The sequence below is a fragment of the Physeter macrocephalus genome, unplaced genomic scaffold (assembly GCF_002837175.3).
Source record: "Physeter macrocephalus isolate SW-GA unplaced genomic scaffold, ASM283717v5 random_62, whole genome shotgun sequence".
Lineage (NCBI taxonomy): Eukaryota > Metazoa > Chordata > Mammalia > Artiodactyla > Physeteridae > Physeter > Physeter macrocephalus.
Window position 1 is genome coordinate 14,219 of NW_021145348.1, and position 19,295 is coordinate 33,513.

At 53.0% G+C, this 19,295-nt stretch overlaps 3 protein-coding genes across 10 annotated transcripts in view; 2 read left to right on the forward strand and 1 right to left on the reverse strand.

Moving 5' to 3' along the window:
- METTL23 (methyltransferase 23, arginine) overlaps positions 1–19,295 on the reverse strand; it is a 115,470-nt gene that overhangs the window by 6,038 nt on the left and 90,137 nt on the right. For 2 of the 5 annotated variants that reach the window (XR_008616520.1, XR_008616517.1), the window contains one exon: positions 16,917–17,231. The exons of 2 other annotated variants lie outside the window; for them this stretch is intronic. The gene's annotated coding sequence lies outside the window, so the exon portion shown is untranslated. Of the gene's footprint in view, positions 1–721; positions 909–16,916; positions 17,232–19,295 lie in introns of those variants that run through there. One more of the 5 variants, XM_007099795.4, reaches the window with a different exon arrangement.
- Positions 1,322–11,924, forward strand: JMJD6 (jumonji domain containing 6, arginine demethylase and lysine hydroxylase). Of its 4 annotated transcripts, none has more exons than XR_008616516.1 (7): positions 1,341–1,609; positions 2,126–2,514; positions 2,992–3,278; positions 4,162–4,297; positions 4,766–4,859; positions 5,566–5,704; positions 6,488–6,612. XR_008616516.1 is itself a non-coding variant. In XM_028483729.2 (7 exons), exons 1-7 carry the CDS (start codon positions 1,481–1,483, stop codon positions 8,054–8,056), a joined length of 1,245 nt encoding a protein of 414 aa, XP_028339530.1. In that variant the 5' UTR covers positions 1,341–1,480; the 3' UTR covers positions 8,057–11,924. The 4 variants fall into 4 exon arrangements, 3 of the variants coding, with proteins under 3 accessions (XP_007099853.1, XP_028339530.1, XP_028339531.1); XM_028483729.2 differs by lacking the exon at positions 4,766–4,859 and adding an exon at positions 8,020–11,924 and having other exon boundaries at positions 6,488–6,615; XM_007099791.3 differs by lacking the exon at positions 4,766–4,859 and having other exon boundaries at positions 1,322–1,609; positions 6,488–6,906.
- MXRA7 (matrix remodeling associated 7) overlaps positions 13,182–19,295 on the forward strand; it is a 40,910-nt gene continuing 34,796 nt past the window's right edge. Inside the window, exon 1 of the mRNA XM_055082284.1 lies at positions 13,182–13,522. Coding sequence (XP_054938259.1) covers positions 13,214–13,522 — 309 coding nt within the window. The 5' untranslated portion in view covers positions 13,182–13,213. The remainder of the gene's footprint in view (positions 13,523–19,295) is intronic.

Sequence of the window (19,295 nt, forward strand, 5' to 3'; positions counted from 1 at the left end):
AAAGAGAAAAACAAATACCTTATGCTAACACATATATATGGAATCTAAAAAAAAAAAAGGTTCTGATGAACCTAGGGGCAGGACAGGAATAAAGCCACAGATGTAGAGAATGGACTTGAGGACACGGGCAGGGGTAAGAAAAGGAGGGTGGGAGAGAGACGCAAGACGGAGGGGATATGCGGATATACGTATGCATATAGCTGATTCACTTTGTTATACTGCAGAAGCTAACACAACATTGTAAAGCAATTATACTCCAACAAAGATGTTAAAAAAATGAAACACTGCAATGTGAAAGTGCTTTGAAAAACTGGAGGTATATAAAATATAATTGCTCTTGAGAGAGTTCGGGGACAGCCATGAGCTGAAAGGAAGCAATGCCAGCCTGAGAAACTTTAATTGGTCAGTGAGGGTTGGAAATGCCCTCCGACCCTCACAAACTGAATTAAGAAGCCCTTCAACAAGATCAAAAAAATATTAGGTGTCAAGAATACCACTTTTCTGGCAAGAAATATTAGGTATGGAAAGGCCCCCTTCCTAGCAAGGTCTTCAAATTTCTTACTTAAAGACATTTAATCTGCCAAACAGCTTCATACCAAACCGTTTCGCTCTGTGGTCCACCCCAAGGCGGGAAGCCGCGGACGCCCCTCCCTATAGCCCCTGGTCGGCTGAGACCCGCTCCAGCCCCACTGCGCTTCCCGGCGGGTGCCTCCGCACGCACCTGCGGGACGCGGACCTCCAGCACGGCCCCCTCAGCTCCCAGGCCCGGCTCCTCCGAGAACCGAAAACGCTTGGCCCGGACCACATGCCCTCGGAGGCCACGCTCGGTCGGAGGGGAGTCGGTGGCCCCGGGGCAGGCCGGGAGCAGGGGAGGGCGCCGGGTCGCCAGGCTGCCAAGCTGCACCCACGGGTGCTCTCAGACCGGCTCGGGCCGTCTCCCCGGCGCCTCGTCGGGTCGCTACTACCCGACTGCAAAAGGGGGTAAGCACCCCTCGGGCGACGAAATGGCCACGTGGCGAGAACAGACTCGAAACCCAGCCAACGAGACACAGCGAAGGAGAGAGGCCGGCTGTGAGCCGGACGGAAGCCCGCCACGAAGGAACTGCTGGCTTCCGGAAGTGACGCAAAACGGAAGGGGTTGCGGGAGAGGCGGGGCCTCAGCGAGGTGGTGCCTCGACCGTCTTGACCTTCCCAACATGGCGGAGACCCGGCGTGTGTGAGGGCGGACCCCAGAGGCTCGGAGGCCAATGGCTTATCGCAAGAGGCCGTGGGGGGCGGGGAAGACGGCCGACGCAGGCCCAACCCGAGGCTCGGGAGGTGGTTAGGGAGTGAATTTTCTGGAAGGCGACTTTAAAGGAGCCGGGCTGGAACGAAGGACGTTTTGGTGCCGCCGCCGCCGCCCGGGTGGGGAGGGGACGCACTGGTGGCAGGAAGCGAGCTGCGCCGGGGTCGTCGCGGAACCAGCTGGTGACCCTGCAGGATGAACCACAAGAGCAAGAAGCGGATCCGCGAGGCCAAGCGGAGTGCGCGGCCGGAGCTGAAGGACTCGCTGGACTGGATCCGGCACAACTACTACGAGAGCTTCTCGCTGAACCCGGCGGCCGTGGCGGTGAGCGGGCCGCGATCGCGGGCCGGGCGGGGCACGGGCATCCCCGGGAGCTGCGCACCTCTACTGGGGCCGGGGTCCGCGCCCAGCACGGCCCCTGGAGTTACATGGGCTCGCCCGCACCCCGCGGAGGTCGGGGTCATCGGGGCCCAGATCCCAGGGTGGGCCTCCTTCTATGCGCCGCAAACGCGCCTGCCGAGGCAGCTGGAGTCCCACGCCCCTGACGCCCTTCACGAGGCCTGTCACCCCTGCATCCCTTTGGGCGGCGGGGCCCTAGGGACCCTGGCTGTCAAAAGCCACGAGTGGAAGACGCGAAGCCCCCCTTCCCTGATGCGGTGGCGCTGGGTGCGCAGTGCCCGAACGCACGCAGGTCCTTTTCCCTCCTTAAGAGGAGCCGGAAATAGAATCTGGCTCTTTGGGTATATGATTGCTAATTGGCCTTGGGAGACACCCTTAACTGCCTCCGGACTTTTTTTTTTTTTTTTCTTTAATGCGATAGGTCTTTTCTGATTCCCTCAGGACAACGTGGAAAGGGCAGACGCCTTACAGTTGTCGGTGGTTGAATTTGTGGAACGTTACGAAAGACCGTACAAGCCCGTGGTTCTGCTGAATGCCCAAGAGGGCTGGTCCGCGCAGGAGAAATGGACTCTGGAGCGTCTCAAAAGGAAATACCGGAACCAGAAATTCAAGTGTGGTGAGGATAATGACGGCTATTCCGTGAAGATGAAGATGAAATACTACATCGAGTACATGGAGAGCACCCGAGATGACAGCCCCCTTTACATCTTTGACAGCAGCTATGGAGAACATCCCAAAAGAAGAAAACTTTTGGAAGACTACAAGGTGCCCAAGTTCTTCACCGATGACCTTTTCCAGTATGCGGGGGAGAAGCGCAGGCCCCCTTACAGGTAAATACTGGGCAGTGATGTGGTTATAATCTTGTCTACAGCAGCAGGGGCAGCTGAGCGCAGTCAGCTAATCTGTTTCCGAAACAGTGAGTGGTTCTCTCTTGGCTGCACATGGCACTTACTTAGAGGGCTTCTGGTGCCTGCCCGGGGCCTCCTGCCCGGGGCCTCCTGCCCGGTGTCGCCTGGGCCTCAGGATTTCTGAGAGTTCCCCAGGTGATTCACAGGTGCAACCAAAGTTGAACCAGGGATCTCTAAGGGATGTTTTAATAGTTAAAATCCAGCAGTAAGACACGTCGGTGCTTTTTCCTTTTTCTGTTAGGGATCAGTCCGTGCACAATTCCCTCAGCATTTCTGTGTACCAAAATTTGTGTAGTCTTTGAAATAACGATAACATGTTTGTATAAAATTAAAGCTGCTTTTGCGGTGTGTATGTGTGGTTAAATTACACTTCACATCTTGGATGTTTCCATCCTTTAGGTGGTTTGTGATGGGGCCACCACGCTCTGGAACCGGAATTCACATCGACCCTCTGGGAACCAGTGCCTGGAATGCCTTAGTTCAGGGCCACAAGCGCTGGTGCCTGTTCCCTACCAGCACGCCCAGGGAACTCATCAAGGTGACCCGAGAAGAAGGAGGGAACCAGCAAGATGAAGCTATTACTTGGTTTAATATCATCTATCCCCGGACACAGCTTCCAACCTGGCCACCCGAATTCAAACCCCTGGAAATCTTACAAAAACCAGGAGAGACTGTCTTTGTACCAGGTACAGATGAACTGAAAGTACATTCTTTGGTTTCAGTAATTTGTAATTTTGGAACACAGCTATATAGAGAGAGTCAAAGAATTCCCTCTGCATGCTGACTCTGGGTGAACTGACTGGCTCCCGCCTCACCGTGATGTGTTGCTGTGTGGTCACATGCTCAGGAGGCTGCTGTCCACGTTTCTTATAACCTGAATGTATAATGACTATTGATAAACTTCCTGTATGTAGAGAGCCTATTCATTTTTATTCCTAGTAGATACTTAGTGTCTTTGTTTATTGAATATGTTCAGTGACTTGTGCTTATTTCTATAAATGGAGTTTTTGATCAGTGTAGCACTGGGTGGATTGAGTCAGGAAATAGTGACTTAAGAGCCAAGGGGCAGGAAATCCTACACCTGAAAACTACACTTTGTTTTGATAGGTTGAGTGTGTTGGAAGTAAGGGTGTTTAAGATGGGCATCCTCCATCGAGAAAATGAAGAACTTGCTGCCTTTACAGTTTTGGTCACAGCTTTGGATTAACAGGGTTTGACACATTTATTCTGTAAAAGAGCCAGAGAACAGATATTTTAGGCACTGCGGGCTGGATAGTCTCTGTTGTAACTGCTCAGCTCTGCCCAAGTGGCAGGAAAGCAGCCACGTACAATCCATAAACGAACAGGTGCAGCCACGCTCCAGTAAAACTTTACAAAAACGGGTCGTTGGTGAGTCCTGCCCTCAGGAGGAGAATTTACCTCGCTGGGTCCTGTGTCTCTAAAGCTCCCCCTTGTGGACAGGAATCCCCAGGTTCTGAAGTTTGTGCTATTTGTTAACGTGAAGTTTATGTCATGGAGCGATTGTGTGCAGAACCAATCCTGTTTAACTGTTTACTTGCTGAATTTCAGGAGGCTGGTGGCACGTTGTCCTCAACCTTGACACCACCATTGCCATCACCCAGAATTTTGCCAGCAGCACCAACTTCCCTGTTGTCTGGCACAAGACGGTAAGAGGGAGACCAAAGTTATCAAGGAAATGGTATAGGTGAGAGACTTTTTTTTTTTCGTATTTTTGCTTTGTTCCAACTTCTACCCCAGGGATAAAATGGAAAGAGTCCACTGGTGCAATAACACGCGCTGATTTTAGACAGGCCTGGGAGAAGCTGGGGCCGCAAAACCCCACGGGTAGAGGAGAGTGGGTCCGAGGTCAGGGCTAGCTCTCAGGATATTTGCCAGCCTGGAGGTGGCAGGCTAAGGCTGCGTGTTTGACTGAAGCCAGCCAGTCAAAACATGGCCGTCACTGGGATTGTTCCCCGTTTTCTGTTTTGTTTTTGTTTTTGTTTTGTTTTGTTTCCCAAAGCTAGCACTAGCAAAGGAAGCCATCTTGTTTGGGTTTTATTTTGGTTATTTCTTTTTCTTACCGCAAAGCATCATTCCCATTTGAACTTATGACCTTCAGTTCTTGTGAGCGAGGTGACTGCCCTGGAGACTTAGCTCCTCTGTTTATCCACAGAACAGACACAGCACGGGCAGCGGCAGTGCCAGCCACCCCCAGCCACCCCGTGCCACTGTGTCCCAACCCTGGCCTGGAGGGACCGGCTCTCGGGGTAAGAGAGGGATTCTGGCTTGTTCAGTGCTCAGCCCCCCTGCTGAGAGGGCCAGCAAGGGTGGTGGCTTTGTTCTCCCCAGACTCTCGGGCACCTGAGGCCCGTGACTCTGCCCCGCAGGCTGCTGCGTGCTGCCATTTGGTCATGCTGAAGGCCGTCCTGAACAGCAGCTCTTTTGTCCCTGGCTGCAGTGGCCGCCAGAATAGGTTCCAAAGGGGAGGGCTGCCTGCTGCCCCGACAGTCCCGTTCAGCTTCATCTTCCAGTGAGGGGGGACCCTCTCTGTTGCTTGATACTTCTTGTCTCTTACAAACCAATGTAACCAAGCCCAGCTCCCATCATTAAGTACTGTGCTGTGGAAAGGAGAGGTTAAGAAACAGCAGCTAGGAAGGGTTCAGGAAAAACTACGAGCGAGAGAGATTGTTTCTCCCGAGGGGCAAACTAAGACTAACTCGAGGAAGATTCGCCTCCCATCTCAGCAGCACGTCTGTCTCGTCTGCACAGCGGGTAGCGGGTTGTGTGTGGCTAGTTTTCCTTTCAGGAAAGCCTGAGCAGCAGGGGGGGTTTTGTCCCCAGCCCGTGGATCCGTGTGTCCTCACCACTGTACAGTCGCGTCTAGGAGAGACAGGGCTCAGCTCTGAGTCTGGGGTACCGCGTGTGGGTGTCGCTGCCTGTCCCAGCACTGGGAACCCGTGTCTTGTCTCTCAGGATCTTGAAGCAGGAGCACCCCGAGTTGGCGGTTCTGGCTGACTCCGTCGACCTGCAGGAGTCCACGGGGATCGCCTCCGACAGCTCCAGCGACTCCTCCAGCTCCTCCAGCTCCAGCTCGTCCGACTCGGACTCAGAGGTGGGTCCGTGCTCGCTGCCCGGGCCTCCGGGGCAGGTCGCCCTGAAAACCAGATGTGACTTTCCCGCCTCCTACCCGGGAGGGAGAACGATGGGAACGTGTTTCACTTTCTTCCAAGAACTGCAGCTGCCCACATTCTTGCTGTGGGGTGAATTTTGCCCATTTTATAGCTTTGCGCTTATTAGTGAATCGTTACAATAATCTCTAGAGGTGAGGGGAGCATCTGGGGATTCTGTAAATGAGCCGGGATCCCACAGCTAGCGGACAGTGGGGTCGGGATTCAACCTCTAAGAATTCTCCAGACTCAAAGCCCACGTTAGGAACCTCCCCTGTGGATAGTAAATTATAAGCCTAGAAACTCAGCAAATTCAGTCACCTTGTTTAAGCTAACACAATACTGGGTAAGAGCATCCGTGCTTTTAGCAGATGAAATGCCTGTCTCATGACTGTGATCCACTGATCCTGCCTCCTCTTTGGAGGAGGCCGCGTGTTTTCTGAGTGTTAAGTGCTGTGCAGTGAAATTCCATGATGCCATCGCAAAGTGCTGGCCCTCACACAATCTTGGAGGGGGATCTTGATTTCAAACAAACAACCCTTCTGTTAGAGAACGCTGGAGGGACCCTTGGGGTCTGAGGAGACGGCTATCCCGACTGTGTCCTAAATGGCCCTTGTGCCTCAGGGAGGCGTGGACAGTATCATGCTGTCTCCTGAGGGCAGAGGTTCGTTTAGCGAAGAACTGGGCTGCATCCGACCGAACCCCTGTTTTCCTCCTCCCGTGTCCAGTGCGAGTCCGGCTCTGAAGGCGAGGGGACGATGCACCGCAGGAAGAAGAGGAGGACGTGCAGCACGGTGGGGAACGGGGACACCACCTCCCAGGACGACTGTGTGAGCAAGGAGCGCAGCTCCTCCAGGTGACCGCGCGTGGCTGTCGTCTGTGTGCAAGGACGCGCCTGCAGCCTGCGGCGGGGCCCTGGGGGGCAGCCTTGCGGATCCTGCAGACCCGGGAGGGCCAGCGAAAGCCAGAGAATGAGGATGCTCTGGGAATGGGAGTCCAGTCACTTAGCATTTGCTACAGTAGCTTTTTTCTCCGCTACTGATGCAAGTGAACGTGGCTTGTTTTATGCATAAGGGCGAGAATCTACGTGGATGGTGCCAAGGGAGCCCTTCACATTATTTAATAATAAAAGTTAAATTCATTTTATATCTTGGAAATTTTTGTCCTGGAGAATACCAGAATCTCCCCTTGTTGCTCTTCTTGTCGTGATCTTGGGAGAAGATAGTGGTTCCGCTGGTGGGTGCCCTTGATGGGGCAGTGATAGTTACCGGGGTAAAGGAAGAGAATGCTGAAAAGTTACCCCATATCTTCTGAAGAGCCTGAGGCGTGGCCTCCTGCTTTTTCTCCCAGTTTGCCACTGCCGCTTTGAGCGCTTGCAAATTCCTTATGAAATCTTAATCATGTCTCCAGTGGGTTTTGGTTTTTGTTTTAAACCCTATAGGATCTAAATAAATTAAAACTTGAGATAAAAATCCATAAGCTAATCTTTTTGCAAGCACCTGCTCTGGTGCTGGGCACACGACAGGCTCCCACTGAAGTCTGGTGACCCTGCGTGCGTCCAGGGTCTCTAAACCCCAGAACCCTGTTGCCCATGTGCTGCTAGTTGAAGTGTCAACTATAGGTAGCATTAAGAGGTGAGGTTTTGGACTTCCCTGGTGGTCCAGTGGTTAAGACTCCGAGCTTCCAATGCAGGGGGCACGAGTTTGATCCCTGGTTGGGGAAGTTCCGCATGCCGCCCGACAAGGCCCACAGAAAAAAAAAGAGGTGAGGTTTCAAGGAAGACAGTGAAATACTGAAGCCTGTGGGATTCTGTCTGAAGTCCCTGACTGCTGCAGCTGACGTTCCTGTTACGTTCTTTGTATCTCCAAGCAGCCTAGCGCTTGCTTAAATGTGATGAACAGGACCTACATTCCTTTCTGTCATCTTTTCCTCATTATCTGGGGTCTGGCTGGAATTCCGTGGGGGAAATTCGGGTGTCTTAATCAAGTGGATTTATCAGACTAGATTGTGCCTTTCTCAACCCAAGTTGTCCTTTTCCCAGGCATACTTAGATTTCTCTTCTTGCTTTTTTAAGTTTTATCTATATTGTAGACTTGTATCTGCCCTTGGGGTGTGACTTTGTAAGAAAAGTTTTTAGAGAAAGCCCTGCCATTACATCCACCTGGGGTCCTGGGGGTCCTGCTTTTAACATGTCCTTCCAGCTTTGCAGAAGCTGTGCTGTCTACATGCTGATAACAGGCAGTTGTACTTTCCTTGGCAGGCTCAGGGACACTTGCGGAGGCCGTGCTCGCCCCTGAGCGGAAGCTCTCCCTGAAGTGGCCCCACGTGAGCTGTTGGCGCCACCCCCCCCCCCTCAGTTTTCCTGCCTACTGCTCCTACCTTCTCCTTTGTCTTTGAATTTGGATAATCCTCTCTGGCCCAAGCTCCTGTCTCCGGTCAAATGCTGGTTTCTCTGCTCACGGAGACTAGATTGTCAAGACGTTAAAAAACTCTGCATGCTTAGTGAAGCACTGAAGGCCTCCGTGATGTCGGGCGAGAAGGTGCCGTGCTTCTCCCTTAAAACCAAGCTGGTCGACCGCCAGGCTGGAGGGTTGTGATCCCTTGAATGCCTTGTGGCATCTGTTGCCTCGCTGGTGTTGGCGAGGGACTCCCGCCGTCCACGTGGCCGGCTGCACGCAAGCAGAGACGCCGAGAGGGGTGAGCGGTGAGTTCTGTGTGAAGCGATTACGTGTAAGAAGGACCACGAGTGTGCCGCCTTCCCGTATGCCGTCATCCGTCCGAAAACGCATTCGGTGGCGGTAACCCGGCCACTCACCGCTGCCTAGTGCTATCTTAGGATTCATTCCTTTTTCTCCACGATGAGAGAGGCTGTTAGAGTCCAGGGATAATTTTTTCATCACAGAACTTAAATTATAAACAGGGCCAAGTTCTTAAAGATATGTCGCCATCATTCCCACCACGTGATCCGTAAGTCAGAAGCTCTCACTCTGTAAGAGGGTTCACGATAGTGTCCCCACTTCTTGGACCTGCAGACATTAGGTGGGGATCGTGTTACCTGCTGGGAATAAATGCAGAGGTGGTGCCTCTGGCCTTTAAGATCTGTTTAGGCTTCTAACTAACTCTGGTTTAAGTACTTAGGGACTGCCCAGCAGGTTCCATCTCCTACCCTGTCAGTTCACCTGCTTGCCTTCATCTGTCCCTAAATTCACCCTCAGAGGGGGTTGTTGAGGGCGTGCCCCCGTGAAAAGCATTTTCTGGGCTGGAATGAGGAAGGGAAGGGCACCAGCAGCTTGGGGCCGAGGAGCTTCACTGGTGCACAGGTGCGTGGGCAGGTGGCTGGAGTTGTACGGTGTTGTCTCTCAAAATCCTCCCTTCAAGCGGGTGTGATCAGGGGACTCCTGGGCGCTTCTTTGCCACATGTTCCATGTTCGATAGACCAGTTATCACTTCCTGACTCTCTGGGTCGGTCGTGTGGCTTTTGCTCTAGAAGCCTGGTCCCCTATTTTGTCTTCGTCCAATTTTCTGCATTCTGAAATGCCAACCAAAACACGCGTCTGGGTTGGATGGAACGTCTGCTAATTTCCTAGCATCGCTCTACCTGCCACTCCCCCTCCCTGGCCCTCTGGCTCCAGTGTCTGTGGTTGTGAGCAGATCCAAACCCCGAGAGATTTTATTCATATTTGAATGGCATTCCTCCTCGTTTTTAAAAAACTTTTCTTGACATCTTCAAAATGCTTTTTTCCTTTTTCCAGTGCTGCTACTGGGCTGTCACACTCACTCCCTTTCCTCTAAAATCCACACCAACTGCGCCTCCCTCCACTTCAGTTTCAAGGATGAAACCACCAAAGAGGTTTCTTGCCAGCAGGGGGCGTGGTGGGATGCATTTGCAGCAGCAGGGATGGTAAAGTGGAAGTTTGGTTTGAGAGACTAGTCACCCGGTTTACTTCCCCAGATGCCAAAGGTGATTCCTGTTTGAAAAACAATACCCAGGTATAAGGGATCCAGGCCGTCTGACAGGCCCGCAGTCACCTCTCCTGAAAGCGCCTGGGTAGCACAGATTACGTTTGGGTCTCGCCACCCCACACGAATGACGGTGGGACGCTCTTCCGTTGTCTCAGCCAGGCCCCCTTTTACTGTCACTGTGGGCCAGGCAAACACACCCCTGTGGAAGCAAAGCAGGGCCAAGGTGGGCAAACAGAAAGCAGTGGAGTGTGGCTGGGTGATCACGGTGAGGTAGGAAGCAGGAACCAAGGGTCCATCTGTTCTAAAGTTAACCTTTCTACCCACCCGGCGTGAGCTGCTCCTTTGAATGGTGTCAACGATAGTAAGGAGAAAGATACAACGTTAAACTATTTTTAGAGATTATTCTCTGAGACGACAGCAGATCTTAAAACCAACAAGCTGGGTCCTGGAAGAAAGGATCTGGACTAATAACTACTGTAGAGGAAGAGTGGGGTGGGCGACACAAGAGCGGGGGACCCAGGACATCGGGAGGGCTCCGGCTCTTTGGGGATGAGGGAGGTACCAAAGGCGTTACCACATCAGCCCGAGGTGGCCAGCGCTGCACACAGGTGCCTCTGGCGTCAGTAGTGCTGTTGCGTTGAGGGTGACGCCTTTGAGGGGAGAGCCACCAAAAGCAGGGACATTATTCACGTTTTGCTCACGCTTGCAGATGCCCATTTGTTAATTATTAAAACAGTCAACAAATGTTTCAGCACCAGGCACTGTTCTAGGTGCTGTAGACGCCACAGTGACAAACCCAGCTCCCTGACCTCGTGGAGCTTCACAGACAGTGAACTTGGCTGTTGTTCATGAGGGCCACGGGTCAGAGTGGGTAGAGCCATGCACGTCCATCTCCGTGACCAGAAGAGCAAGCTCAGTCCTCACTAAATGCAAGTTTATGAGATCTTCATAAAATAACAATTATAATTATAGCTGTATTTTTAACTTAGGACGCAGCTTCTTTGTGAATCAGCTAAAGGTATTTAAACAAAGGATCAGCAAGAAGGTTGCTGGTGCAAGTGCTTAACACATTTATTAGAGTTTCCGCCTTGATATGCTTTAGGACTCCAGAAAAGAGTGTGGGGTGGAACGGGGGTTTTGCAGTAAATGTTGTAAAAAGCACTGTCTAGGAAGTAGGCATATAAGCACGCAGCTGTAGGTTTCTTGAATTGTATGTAGCATTTCCACAGATAAGTTGTTCCTGCTACGTACTGGGTCCCGCTGATGGTTCCGTGTGGAGTCTGGTTTCTCCTTATACTCCACCCTCCCCGGCTTCTGTCATGATGTTACACGGAAGTTACATTGTATGCAGCAAAACTGCAGAAGTGGCTCTCAACTTTGTCTCATGATTCAAGTTCAAAAACTTGGAGCATCTGGCCCCATCCTCTGCTCTCCCGGGAGCTGGAGAACCGGCCCCGCCTGCCTGCTGTCTCCGCGGGGACTGGACACTACAGAGGAACTGGGACTGTCTGCTGAGTGCCTGGTGCCTCCTCAGGGGTCACGTAGAGCACGCTGAGCACCTCCTAGTTCTGCTTGGCTCTTTCCCGTGGGGTCTGCCACCAAATGCCGGTGGGGCCACCAACTGGATTGGCATTTTTAACTTTTCACTGGGATGAAACGTGTTCATCATTTTAAATAAAGCACTTGATTTGGGGTTGGGTTGTTTGCATTGTCTTGTCCTTGTTTTCATTCTTACTCATCTGAAAGTCAATAAAGTGTACTGAGTTTGTCTGCACAATAGGACCTCTTAGATATACACTTGATCTTGAACAACTCAGGGTTTAGGGGTAACATCCCTCCCTACGCACAGTGGAAAATTCAAGAAAAACATATAGTTAGCCCTCTCTATCTGTGGTTCTGGTTTCTGCAGCCGGCCTCGGATTGTGTAGTACCACAGTATGCGTTTATTGAAAAAAACCCACGTCTAAGTGGACCCATGCACTTCAAACCCATGTTCAAGGGTCAACTGTATATTTTAAAACAAGGTGGACAGGTGACAAAAATAAGGCCCAAACACTTTGGCTGGAAGTGCCCCCTGGTCAAAAGCCAGTAGCCAAGAGATAAACCTCACTCCACATTTTATAGCTGTGGGGCATTTTTCATCAACTGCGACTAAAATTCCTTTTGCGTGTCCCCCCAGTACTATGTGATGCAGCAGGATTTTTTTTTTTTTTTTTTTTTTTTTTTTGTGGTACGCGGACCTCTCACTGTTGTGGCCTCTCCCGTTGCGGAGCACAGGCTCCGGACGCGCAGGCTCAGCGGCCATGGCTCACGGGCGAACCCGTGTCCCCTGCATCGGCAGGCGGACTGTCAACCACTGCGCCACCAGGGAAGCCCGATGCAGCAGGATTAAGCTCACCCTGTGTAGCACAGCCAAAGAAAAAAGAAGAAATAAGCAATTCTTTAAAAAAAAAAAGAAGAGGCACTCACTCCTTCCAGCATCTTGGCTTACATCAGATATCACTGTACATTTTCTTAAAAAGTATTAAATGCATGCTAAACAAAAACCGGAACCCTGGTTTTTCAATATTAGGCCTGTGTTTGGCATGATACCTTACAAACTTTGCCCACTCCTTGTTTTTTAAAAATAACGAGAGCAGGGTTTGGGAGTGGTAGGAAATAAAGTTTTCGGTTTTTCGGTTACAGTGCATTTGTCTCCAGCATACACTGTTCAGTGACAGAACCCTGGAAGGGTCTGGAGAAACAAAAACAGTAGGCTTCTTTTCCCTCGTTCCACCCTCCTACATTCCAGAATTATGCGAAGAAGAAAGACAGTAGGGGAAATAGAGTTGACCCACAGCACCTGGTGCTGAATTCCTGAAGCCCGTCTTTGGGGGCAGCCTCCATACCCTGAGGCCTGTGTGGAAGGCTGCTGGGTCCAGCCCCGGAAGGGGCCTTCACCGGCCAGCACCTAGAAACGTCCTCTTTGTGAAAATGTATCAAGGCAACCCCAAGGAGTAAAAGCAGCTGGTGACGTGTCTATAAAGCGGCTAAAAGTAAGCAGAGTTGGTGTTTTCCTTGTAGTCCAGAGCTACCGTCTAGTGAACCCTCCTGTCTTTACTTGGCCCTTAGCATTCCCCAACTAGCAATTCCAAAGTGCTCTAAGATGACCTGCGCGGGTCTAAAATGATGCCGAAAAGGCCCCGGAGTACTGGGTATTTCAAACTGCTTTTCAAAAGGAGCCTAAGCCCAAAGCGTCGGGCCTGCCCGGGCAGGGAGGGCTCGGCCCTTCTCGGGCCTCAGGAGCACTTCCCAAGGGGCCAGAGCTCTGGTCCCCAGCATCTTGAGTCACCCCCACCCCCACCCCGGGTCCTGGGAGGTCGGGGGCGGGCAGGGGGCGGGGCGCGGTGGGGGCTCCGCCCCGAGGCGGGGCGCGGCGCGGCGCGGCGCGGCGCGGCGCTGCACGCTCCCTCGGGGTCCCAGCGGGCGGGCACTCGGGCGGCCGCGGCGCGATGGAGGCGCCGGCCGAGCTGCTGGCCGCGCTGCCCGCGCTGGCCACCGCTCTGGCGCTGCTGCTTGCCTGGCTGCTGGTGAGGCGCGGGGCGGCCGCGAGCCCCGATCCCCCGGAGCCCGCGCCCCCGGAGTCCGCGACCCCGGCCGAGGCCAGCGGGACTCCCGCGCCTCTCGGCCCCTGCGCGGCGGAGCCGGCAGCCGCGCCCGAGGGGCCGGGGGAGCCCACGCCGCCGGACGAGTCCGCGCCGCCGGAAGAGTCCGCGGCGGCGCCGGCGGAGGCGGAGGAGCAGGCCGCCGAGGAGAGGCAGGTACGGACCCGCCCTCCCGGGCGCCCCTTCCCAGTCTGGGGCCAGGTACCCTCCGCGGCTCGGCGCCCCCTGGCGCCCCCAGCAGAGCCGAGAACCGGGCCCCCAGTCTTGAGCCGGGCTGCCTCAGGAAGGGCAGGAGCCCGCGGACGGCAGGAAGGGAAGGTCCCGGCGTGCAGACTCACCGCCCTCCCCCGAAGTGTCGCCGAGCCTGTCGGAGTTGTGTTTTGTCGCCTGGCTGGCTTTCCTCTTCTTGGCCTCTCCTCCCCCGGCACGGGTCATACCCCACTCCCCACCCTCCAGCCCACGGGTTCCCAAATCCACGTGCATGTGGCTTGTTTCAAGGGCTGCAATGACAGTTGTCTTGATAGTGGTAAATATGATACTTAAAGAAAGAAAAAAAGGAAAGCTGCCTTTTCTTTTTAGGCTAATTTGAAATCCAGATTCCTGAGTCATTTATGTGTGAAACCCATTGGGTGGGACTGAAAGAAAGGCACCGGACAATTGCAGTCCTTTTTATTGCCGTTTCCAAACTGCACGGTGCTTTGCACACTCCCCCAGGGGCTGCATATCAGTCGGGCCAGCGTGCAGTGAGGAAGCAGGATAAGGCCCTCCTGCGGCACAGCTGAGCCCCCCAAAGCCGCCCTCCTGCTTCTGCAGTCCAGCAGCTCTGTCCTGACCCCGCGGCCGCCGTCTTGCTTCAGGATATCCAGATGGGCGTCTGATGGCTTGTGGGCACCCCTCTGCCCAGCCCGATACACTTTTTCCGACGTATCTCTTTAGACTGGAAGCCTAGTTGCCAGGCGTGAAGCCACGCGCCTTCCCAGGACTTCAGCACCCTCGGCCGTTCCAGGCCACCAGCTAGGGTCCAGAGCCTGATCAGAACGCCTTGTTCTGACTCCTGAGCTCCCTTTCTTGGAAGGGAGGATGGCCAGGACGGTCAAAACTGTGAGCAAGCTGCTTTGGTGCGTTGTGAGCGTGTCTGCAGCGCCCACTCTGAATGTTGCTGGACATAATGGTTTATACTGGAGAGAACCCTTGCAGGGAGGAGGAAGCAGCGAGGCTGGGCGGAGGCATTTCTCTTTGCTGAGTAATTGTTCCAGACCCCCTGTGAGCAGGCGCTTTGCTTGACAAGAGGGTGACTAATTGTGTCATTAGAGTGTATTCTAACCAGCCTGAGGAGAGCTGCTGTATTCATCGCAGGGAACACGGAGGCCCTGTGGTTCTCGCTGACCTCACCTGTGGTGATGGCAGGTGGGGTTTGGGTGTGTGCTGACGTGTTAGGCTTGCTCCCATATTTAGGATTCTCTTGGGAACAGGGGAGGTATAGGGGCTGTTCCCAGGCTGCCACTTGCTCTCAGTCAGCCCTGCTCCTACAGTTAACACAGTGGCCCCTTTTCACCCAGAGGCAGCTTCTGGCCTGAAGTTTAAAATGTCCTTTAGGGACTTCCCTGGCGGTCCAGTGGTTAAGACTCCGCGCTCCCACTGCAGGGGGCCCAGGGTCGATCCCTGGTCGGGGAAGTAAAATCCCGCATGCCGCATGTCGCGGCCAAAAATACATGAATAAATAAATGAATAAATAAATGAATAAATAAATACATAAATAAAATGTCCCTTAGTGGTGCTCAGTCATCTCGATCGTCTGGGCTACAGCACTTCTGAGAGAACTTTCTACAAGGCCTCTAGGCTCTCGGCAATATGATATCTATGTAAAGGGTCTAGTGGTTCTTTAAAAAGCAGCCCTGGTTTGCCTCTGGCTGGGAGAAAGCAGGTCCTGTGAGGGCGAGTGGGGGCTTCAAGGGACAAGGCACCTTACGGAGGCTCGTGTGGTGGACACAGCCTCGGGGCTGGTGTGCTGCCAGAGCAGATGACCGTGACACTTGAGGCTTGTGCGTCCCTCCTTCCTCTCCACGGCCGGTCCCGACATGATCCACCCAACGGGAGAATTAAGTGTAAGTCCGTTTCCGCCTTTGGAGGTCTCGCCCTTCCCTTTTGGGTTCAGGTCTCCAGCCCTCTCTGAGCTGGCAAGCCCCCGTCGACGCCAGCTGTGCACAAGGCCCTGGGCCAGGTGCTGGGGGACACAAATAGCCTCGGTTACCCACTCCCCCGCCTTCCCGGTGGTGGGATTACCCTGAAAGGAGCTGCTAGAGATTGTCTGGAAATGCACTTGGGCCCTTTCAGAGCAGGTCCCACTGCTTTCTTCTGATGATCACACTGCCCAGTCCTGGAGAGCAGACCGGAAGGCCCACCGGGGAAGACTAACCCGAGTCTGGGTTTAAGAAAGCAGCGGGGACGCCCTCAGCCAACCTCTCACTCACTGAGCAGCAGCGGAAGCCGGGGGGGGCGGGGGGGGGCAGCCCAGCTGCTGAGAGCGGGAAGGCACAGCCCCAGCCCCGGAGAGCGGCACTTAACCCCCCTCTCCCCTCCCCCCTGCATCTTCCACTCCAGTCCCATGGCCTGCCTTCTTGGCGAGGCCTGGGAGGCCTGAGGCAGCTGCTGCCACGCTCACAAAGCTGATTATTGAAAAGGATCCAGAGCCCAGGGAAGCAGTCTTCCGCTGCGGCTGTGGGGCATGGGGAAGCGTCCCCTCGGTGCAGGAGAACCACGTCGCGTGAAGGCCCTCCGTGGGCTGGGAGGCTGAACTGGGACTGAAGAAATGCGGGCAGAGCAGCCAGGGCAGGGAGGCCAAGCAGAGAGGGCAGAGTTGTATTATGAAACCTCTTGTCATTTCTCTCTGAGGCATTAGTGTGGGAGCGGGCAGGGGAGGGGGTGGGCATGCCCCACCCTCACAAAGAATCAGGGATGGGGCTTCCCTGGTGGCGCAGTGGTTGCGCGTCCGCCTGCCGAGGCAGGGGAACCGGGTTCGCGCCCCGGTCTGGGAGGATCCCGCATGCCGCGGAGCGGCTGGGCCCGTGAGCCATGGCCGCTGGGCCTGCGCGTCCGGAGCCTGTGCTCCGCAACGGGAGAGGCCACAACAGGGGGAGGCCCGCATACCATAAAAAAAAAAAAAAAAAAAGAAAGAAAAAAAGAAAGAATCAGGGAGAACAACGTCAAGAACAGGAGCTGGTCCCTTTTAAGCCCAGGAAGCAGTGCTTTTTGGGTGCTGAGGTATAGGCTAGGATTTTAGGATTTGCAGTCCTCTTACCTAATGGAGATGCGGATTCTAGCAAGGCTGTATTGTAGGATACCAAACAGTGGTCAAGGGTCAAGTGTCATTCAGTAGTACTGGAGTCACATCGCTCTGTCTGTGCCAGGACTCAGACATCCTGGTGCTTGGCCCTCAGTCTACTCAGAAACGGAGTAGGGACTTCCTATAAGGCAGCTGGCCAACGTCACAGGCAGGGAGACTGTTTGAGATTGAAGGAGACTAACAAAAAAAAAAAAAAAAAAAAAGAATATTTGGGGGACTTCCCAGGTGGTCCAGTGGTTAAGACTTCGCCTTCCAGTGCAGGGGGTGCAGGTTCCCTCCCTGCTCGGGGAGCTAACATCCCACATGCCTGGAGGTCAAAAAACCAAAACATAAAACAGGAGCAATATTGTAACAAACTTAATAAGACTTTTTAAAAAAAAAGAATATTTTGGAGATAACTGGATCATGTGTCAAACGAATGGTTTATTAGATCATTTTATTGTATCAATGCTCACTTTCTTGAGTGTGATGCCAGCATTGTGATCATGTAGAAAAATGTCCTTGTTCTTAGGAAGATGCATGCTGAAACATTAAGGGATAAACATGTCATGCTTCAAATAGTTCCACACACACACGCACACAGATCATGGGTGTGTATGGAGAGAGGGTACAAAGATGGATGGAAAAATGTTAAGGATTGGTGAATCTAGGTGAAAGGGTATATGAGTGTTCATTGTATTATTCTGTCAACTTCTCTGTAGGTTTGGAATTTTCCAACATACAATGTCGGGAAAAAGGAACCTAGTGGGGAATTTCTCAGGAAACGGCTGGGGTTTTCGGGCACTCTAGGGGTGCTGGTCTGATTGAGCTGCAGAGCCTCCTCTGTCTGTCCTCGACACGCAGCCGGGCCCTGGTTCACCTTTTCTGAAGTTATCTTGCTGTTAGGTCCGTCTTGTCACCAGCCTTGTCACCGCGGGCCTGCCCCCGGGAGCTGCAGAGCCCCTGGCCCTCCCAGAATGATCAAGAAGCAGGTAAATGCCATCCCCCATCATCTGTCCTGAGCTTCATTTATTTTTTTTTTATTGTATTTTATTTTCAGTTTTTCTTTTTCATGTCCTGACCTTCGTGATGTCAGCATGACTCCACTTTTCTGTTCTCTTAACAGAAGCCAGTTTAGTGGAGGCTAACAGATATCTGGCAGTTGTTCATACCACTTTGAGTCCGCCCGGGCTGCTATAACAAAGTACTGTAGATTGACTGGTTGAAACAACAGACATTTATTTCTCCCAGTTCTGGAGGCTGAGAGTCCAAGATCAAGGTACTGGCAGATTCGGTTCCTGGTGAGAACCCACTTCCCAGCCAGCTGACAGCTGCCTTTTTGCTGTGTCCTCACACAGCACAGAGGACACTCTGGTGTCTTCCTCTTCTTATGAGGGCCCTAACCTCATCATGGGGGCCCCCACTGTCATGACCTCATTAAACCTAATGGCCTCCCCTAGGTCCCACCTCCAAGTACCATCACATTGGGGGTTCAGCATATGAATTCTGGGGGATACAAGCAGTCTGTATCAGATCTAGTGATTTTCTGGGGGGGGTGGGAAACAGAAATAACCCAAATGTCCATTAATTAGGACATTTGATTAGTAAGCAAATTGGTAGAAATAAGTAAGGAAGAAAGCTGAACACAAAACAGGAATAATGTCTTCACAATCATCACAAAGATGTACATCAACCACACAAGAGGACGCAGAGGGCTGTAAGCAGAGTTCAGCATTTAGAGCTGCAAGAGGGTATGTTCTGTAAAGTCCTTTAAGCTCATAATTTTTTTTCATACGAGAAAGAAGTTGGGGCTTTCCTAATAGCTAAATTTCGTTCATTCTTTCAGAGATAGAGTCTTGTTTGCACATAGAAAATGTAGCTGTCAGAATTTTTCTACTTAGTGGGAAGACGTAAACTCCTAAAGAACATACCTTAAGAAGAAAGCTGTCTGCCTTCAGGGAGTTAGACATAAAACATTGAGCGTGTTCACTTTTAGACAGTTTCTTTTTTGTAGTCTTTTCCTTCCCAGGCCATCGGCCCAAACCACAGCATGGGAGGGGTGAGACCAACTTAGACCCTTGGTGGACGTTCTTTTTGAGAAATGCCAAGTCCCTGGTAGCCAGAGCATTTCTGGAACAACCTGAGTCTGAGTGCACTCGGTTTGCCCCTGTTAAGGACAGATAAATGGAAGAGGGGTCCAGAAACCTCCTCCTATCAGGCCCTGATGCACAGACAGAGCTGTTGGCTGCCATTCTGATTGCCTGCTGCCTGATCAGAACCAAAAAAGGAAGCCTGGGATGCTAATAGCAATCATTCCTTCTCTCTTGCCAGGGAGGTGGGCGCATGGGTCACTTTCTCCTGGCCAAGGTGGCTAAAGAATAGCTAATGAGGGGCTTCCCTGGTGGCGCAGCGGTTGAGAGTCCGCCTGCCGATGCAGGGGACACGGGTTCGTGCCCCGGTCCGGGAAGATCCCACATGCCGCGGAGCGGCTGGGCCCGTGAGCCATGGCCGCTGAGCCTGCGCCTCCGGAGCCTGTGCTCCGCAACGGGAGAGGCCGCAACAGTGAGAGGCCCGCGCACCGCAAAAAAAAAAAAAAAAAAGATAGCT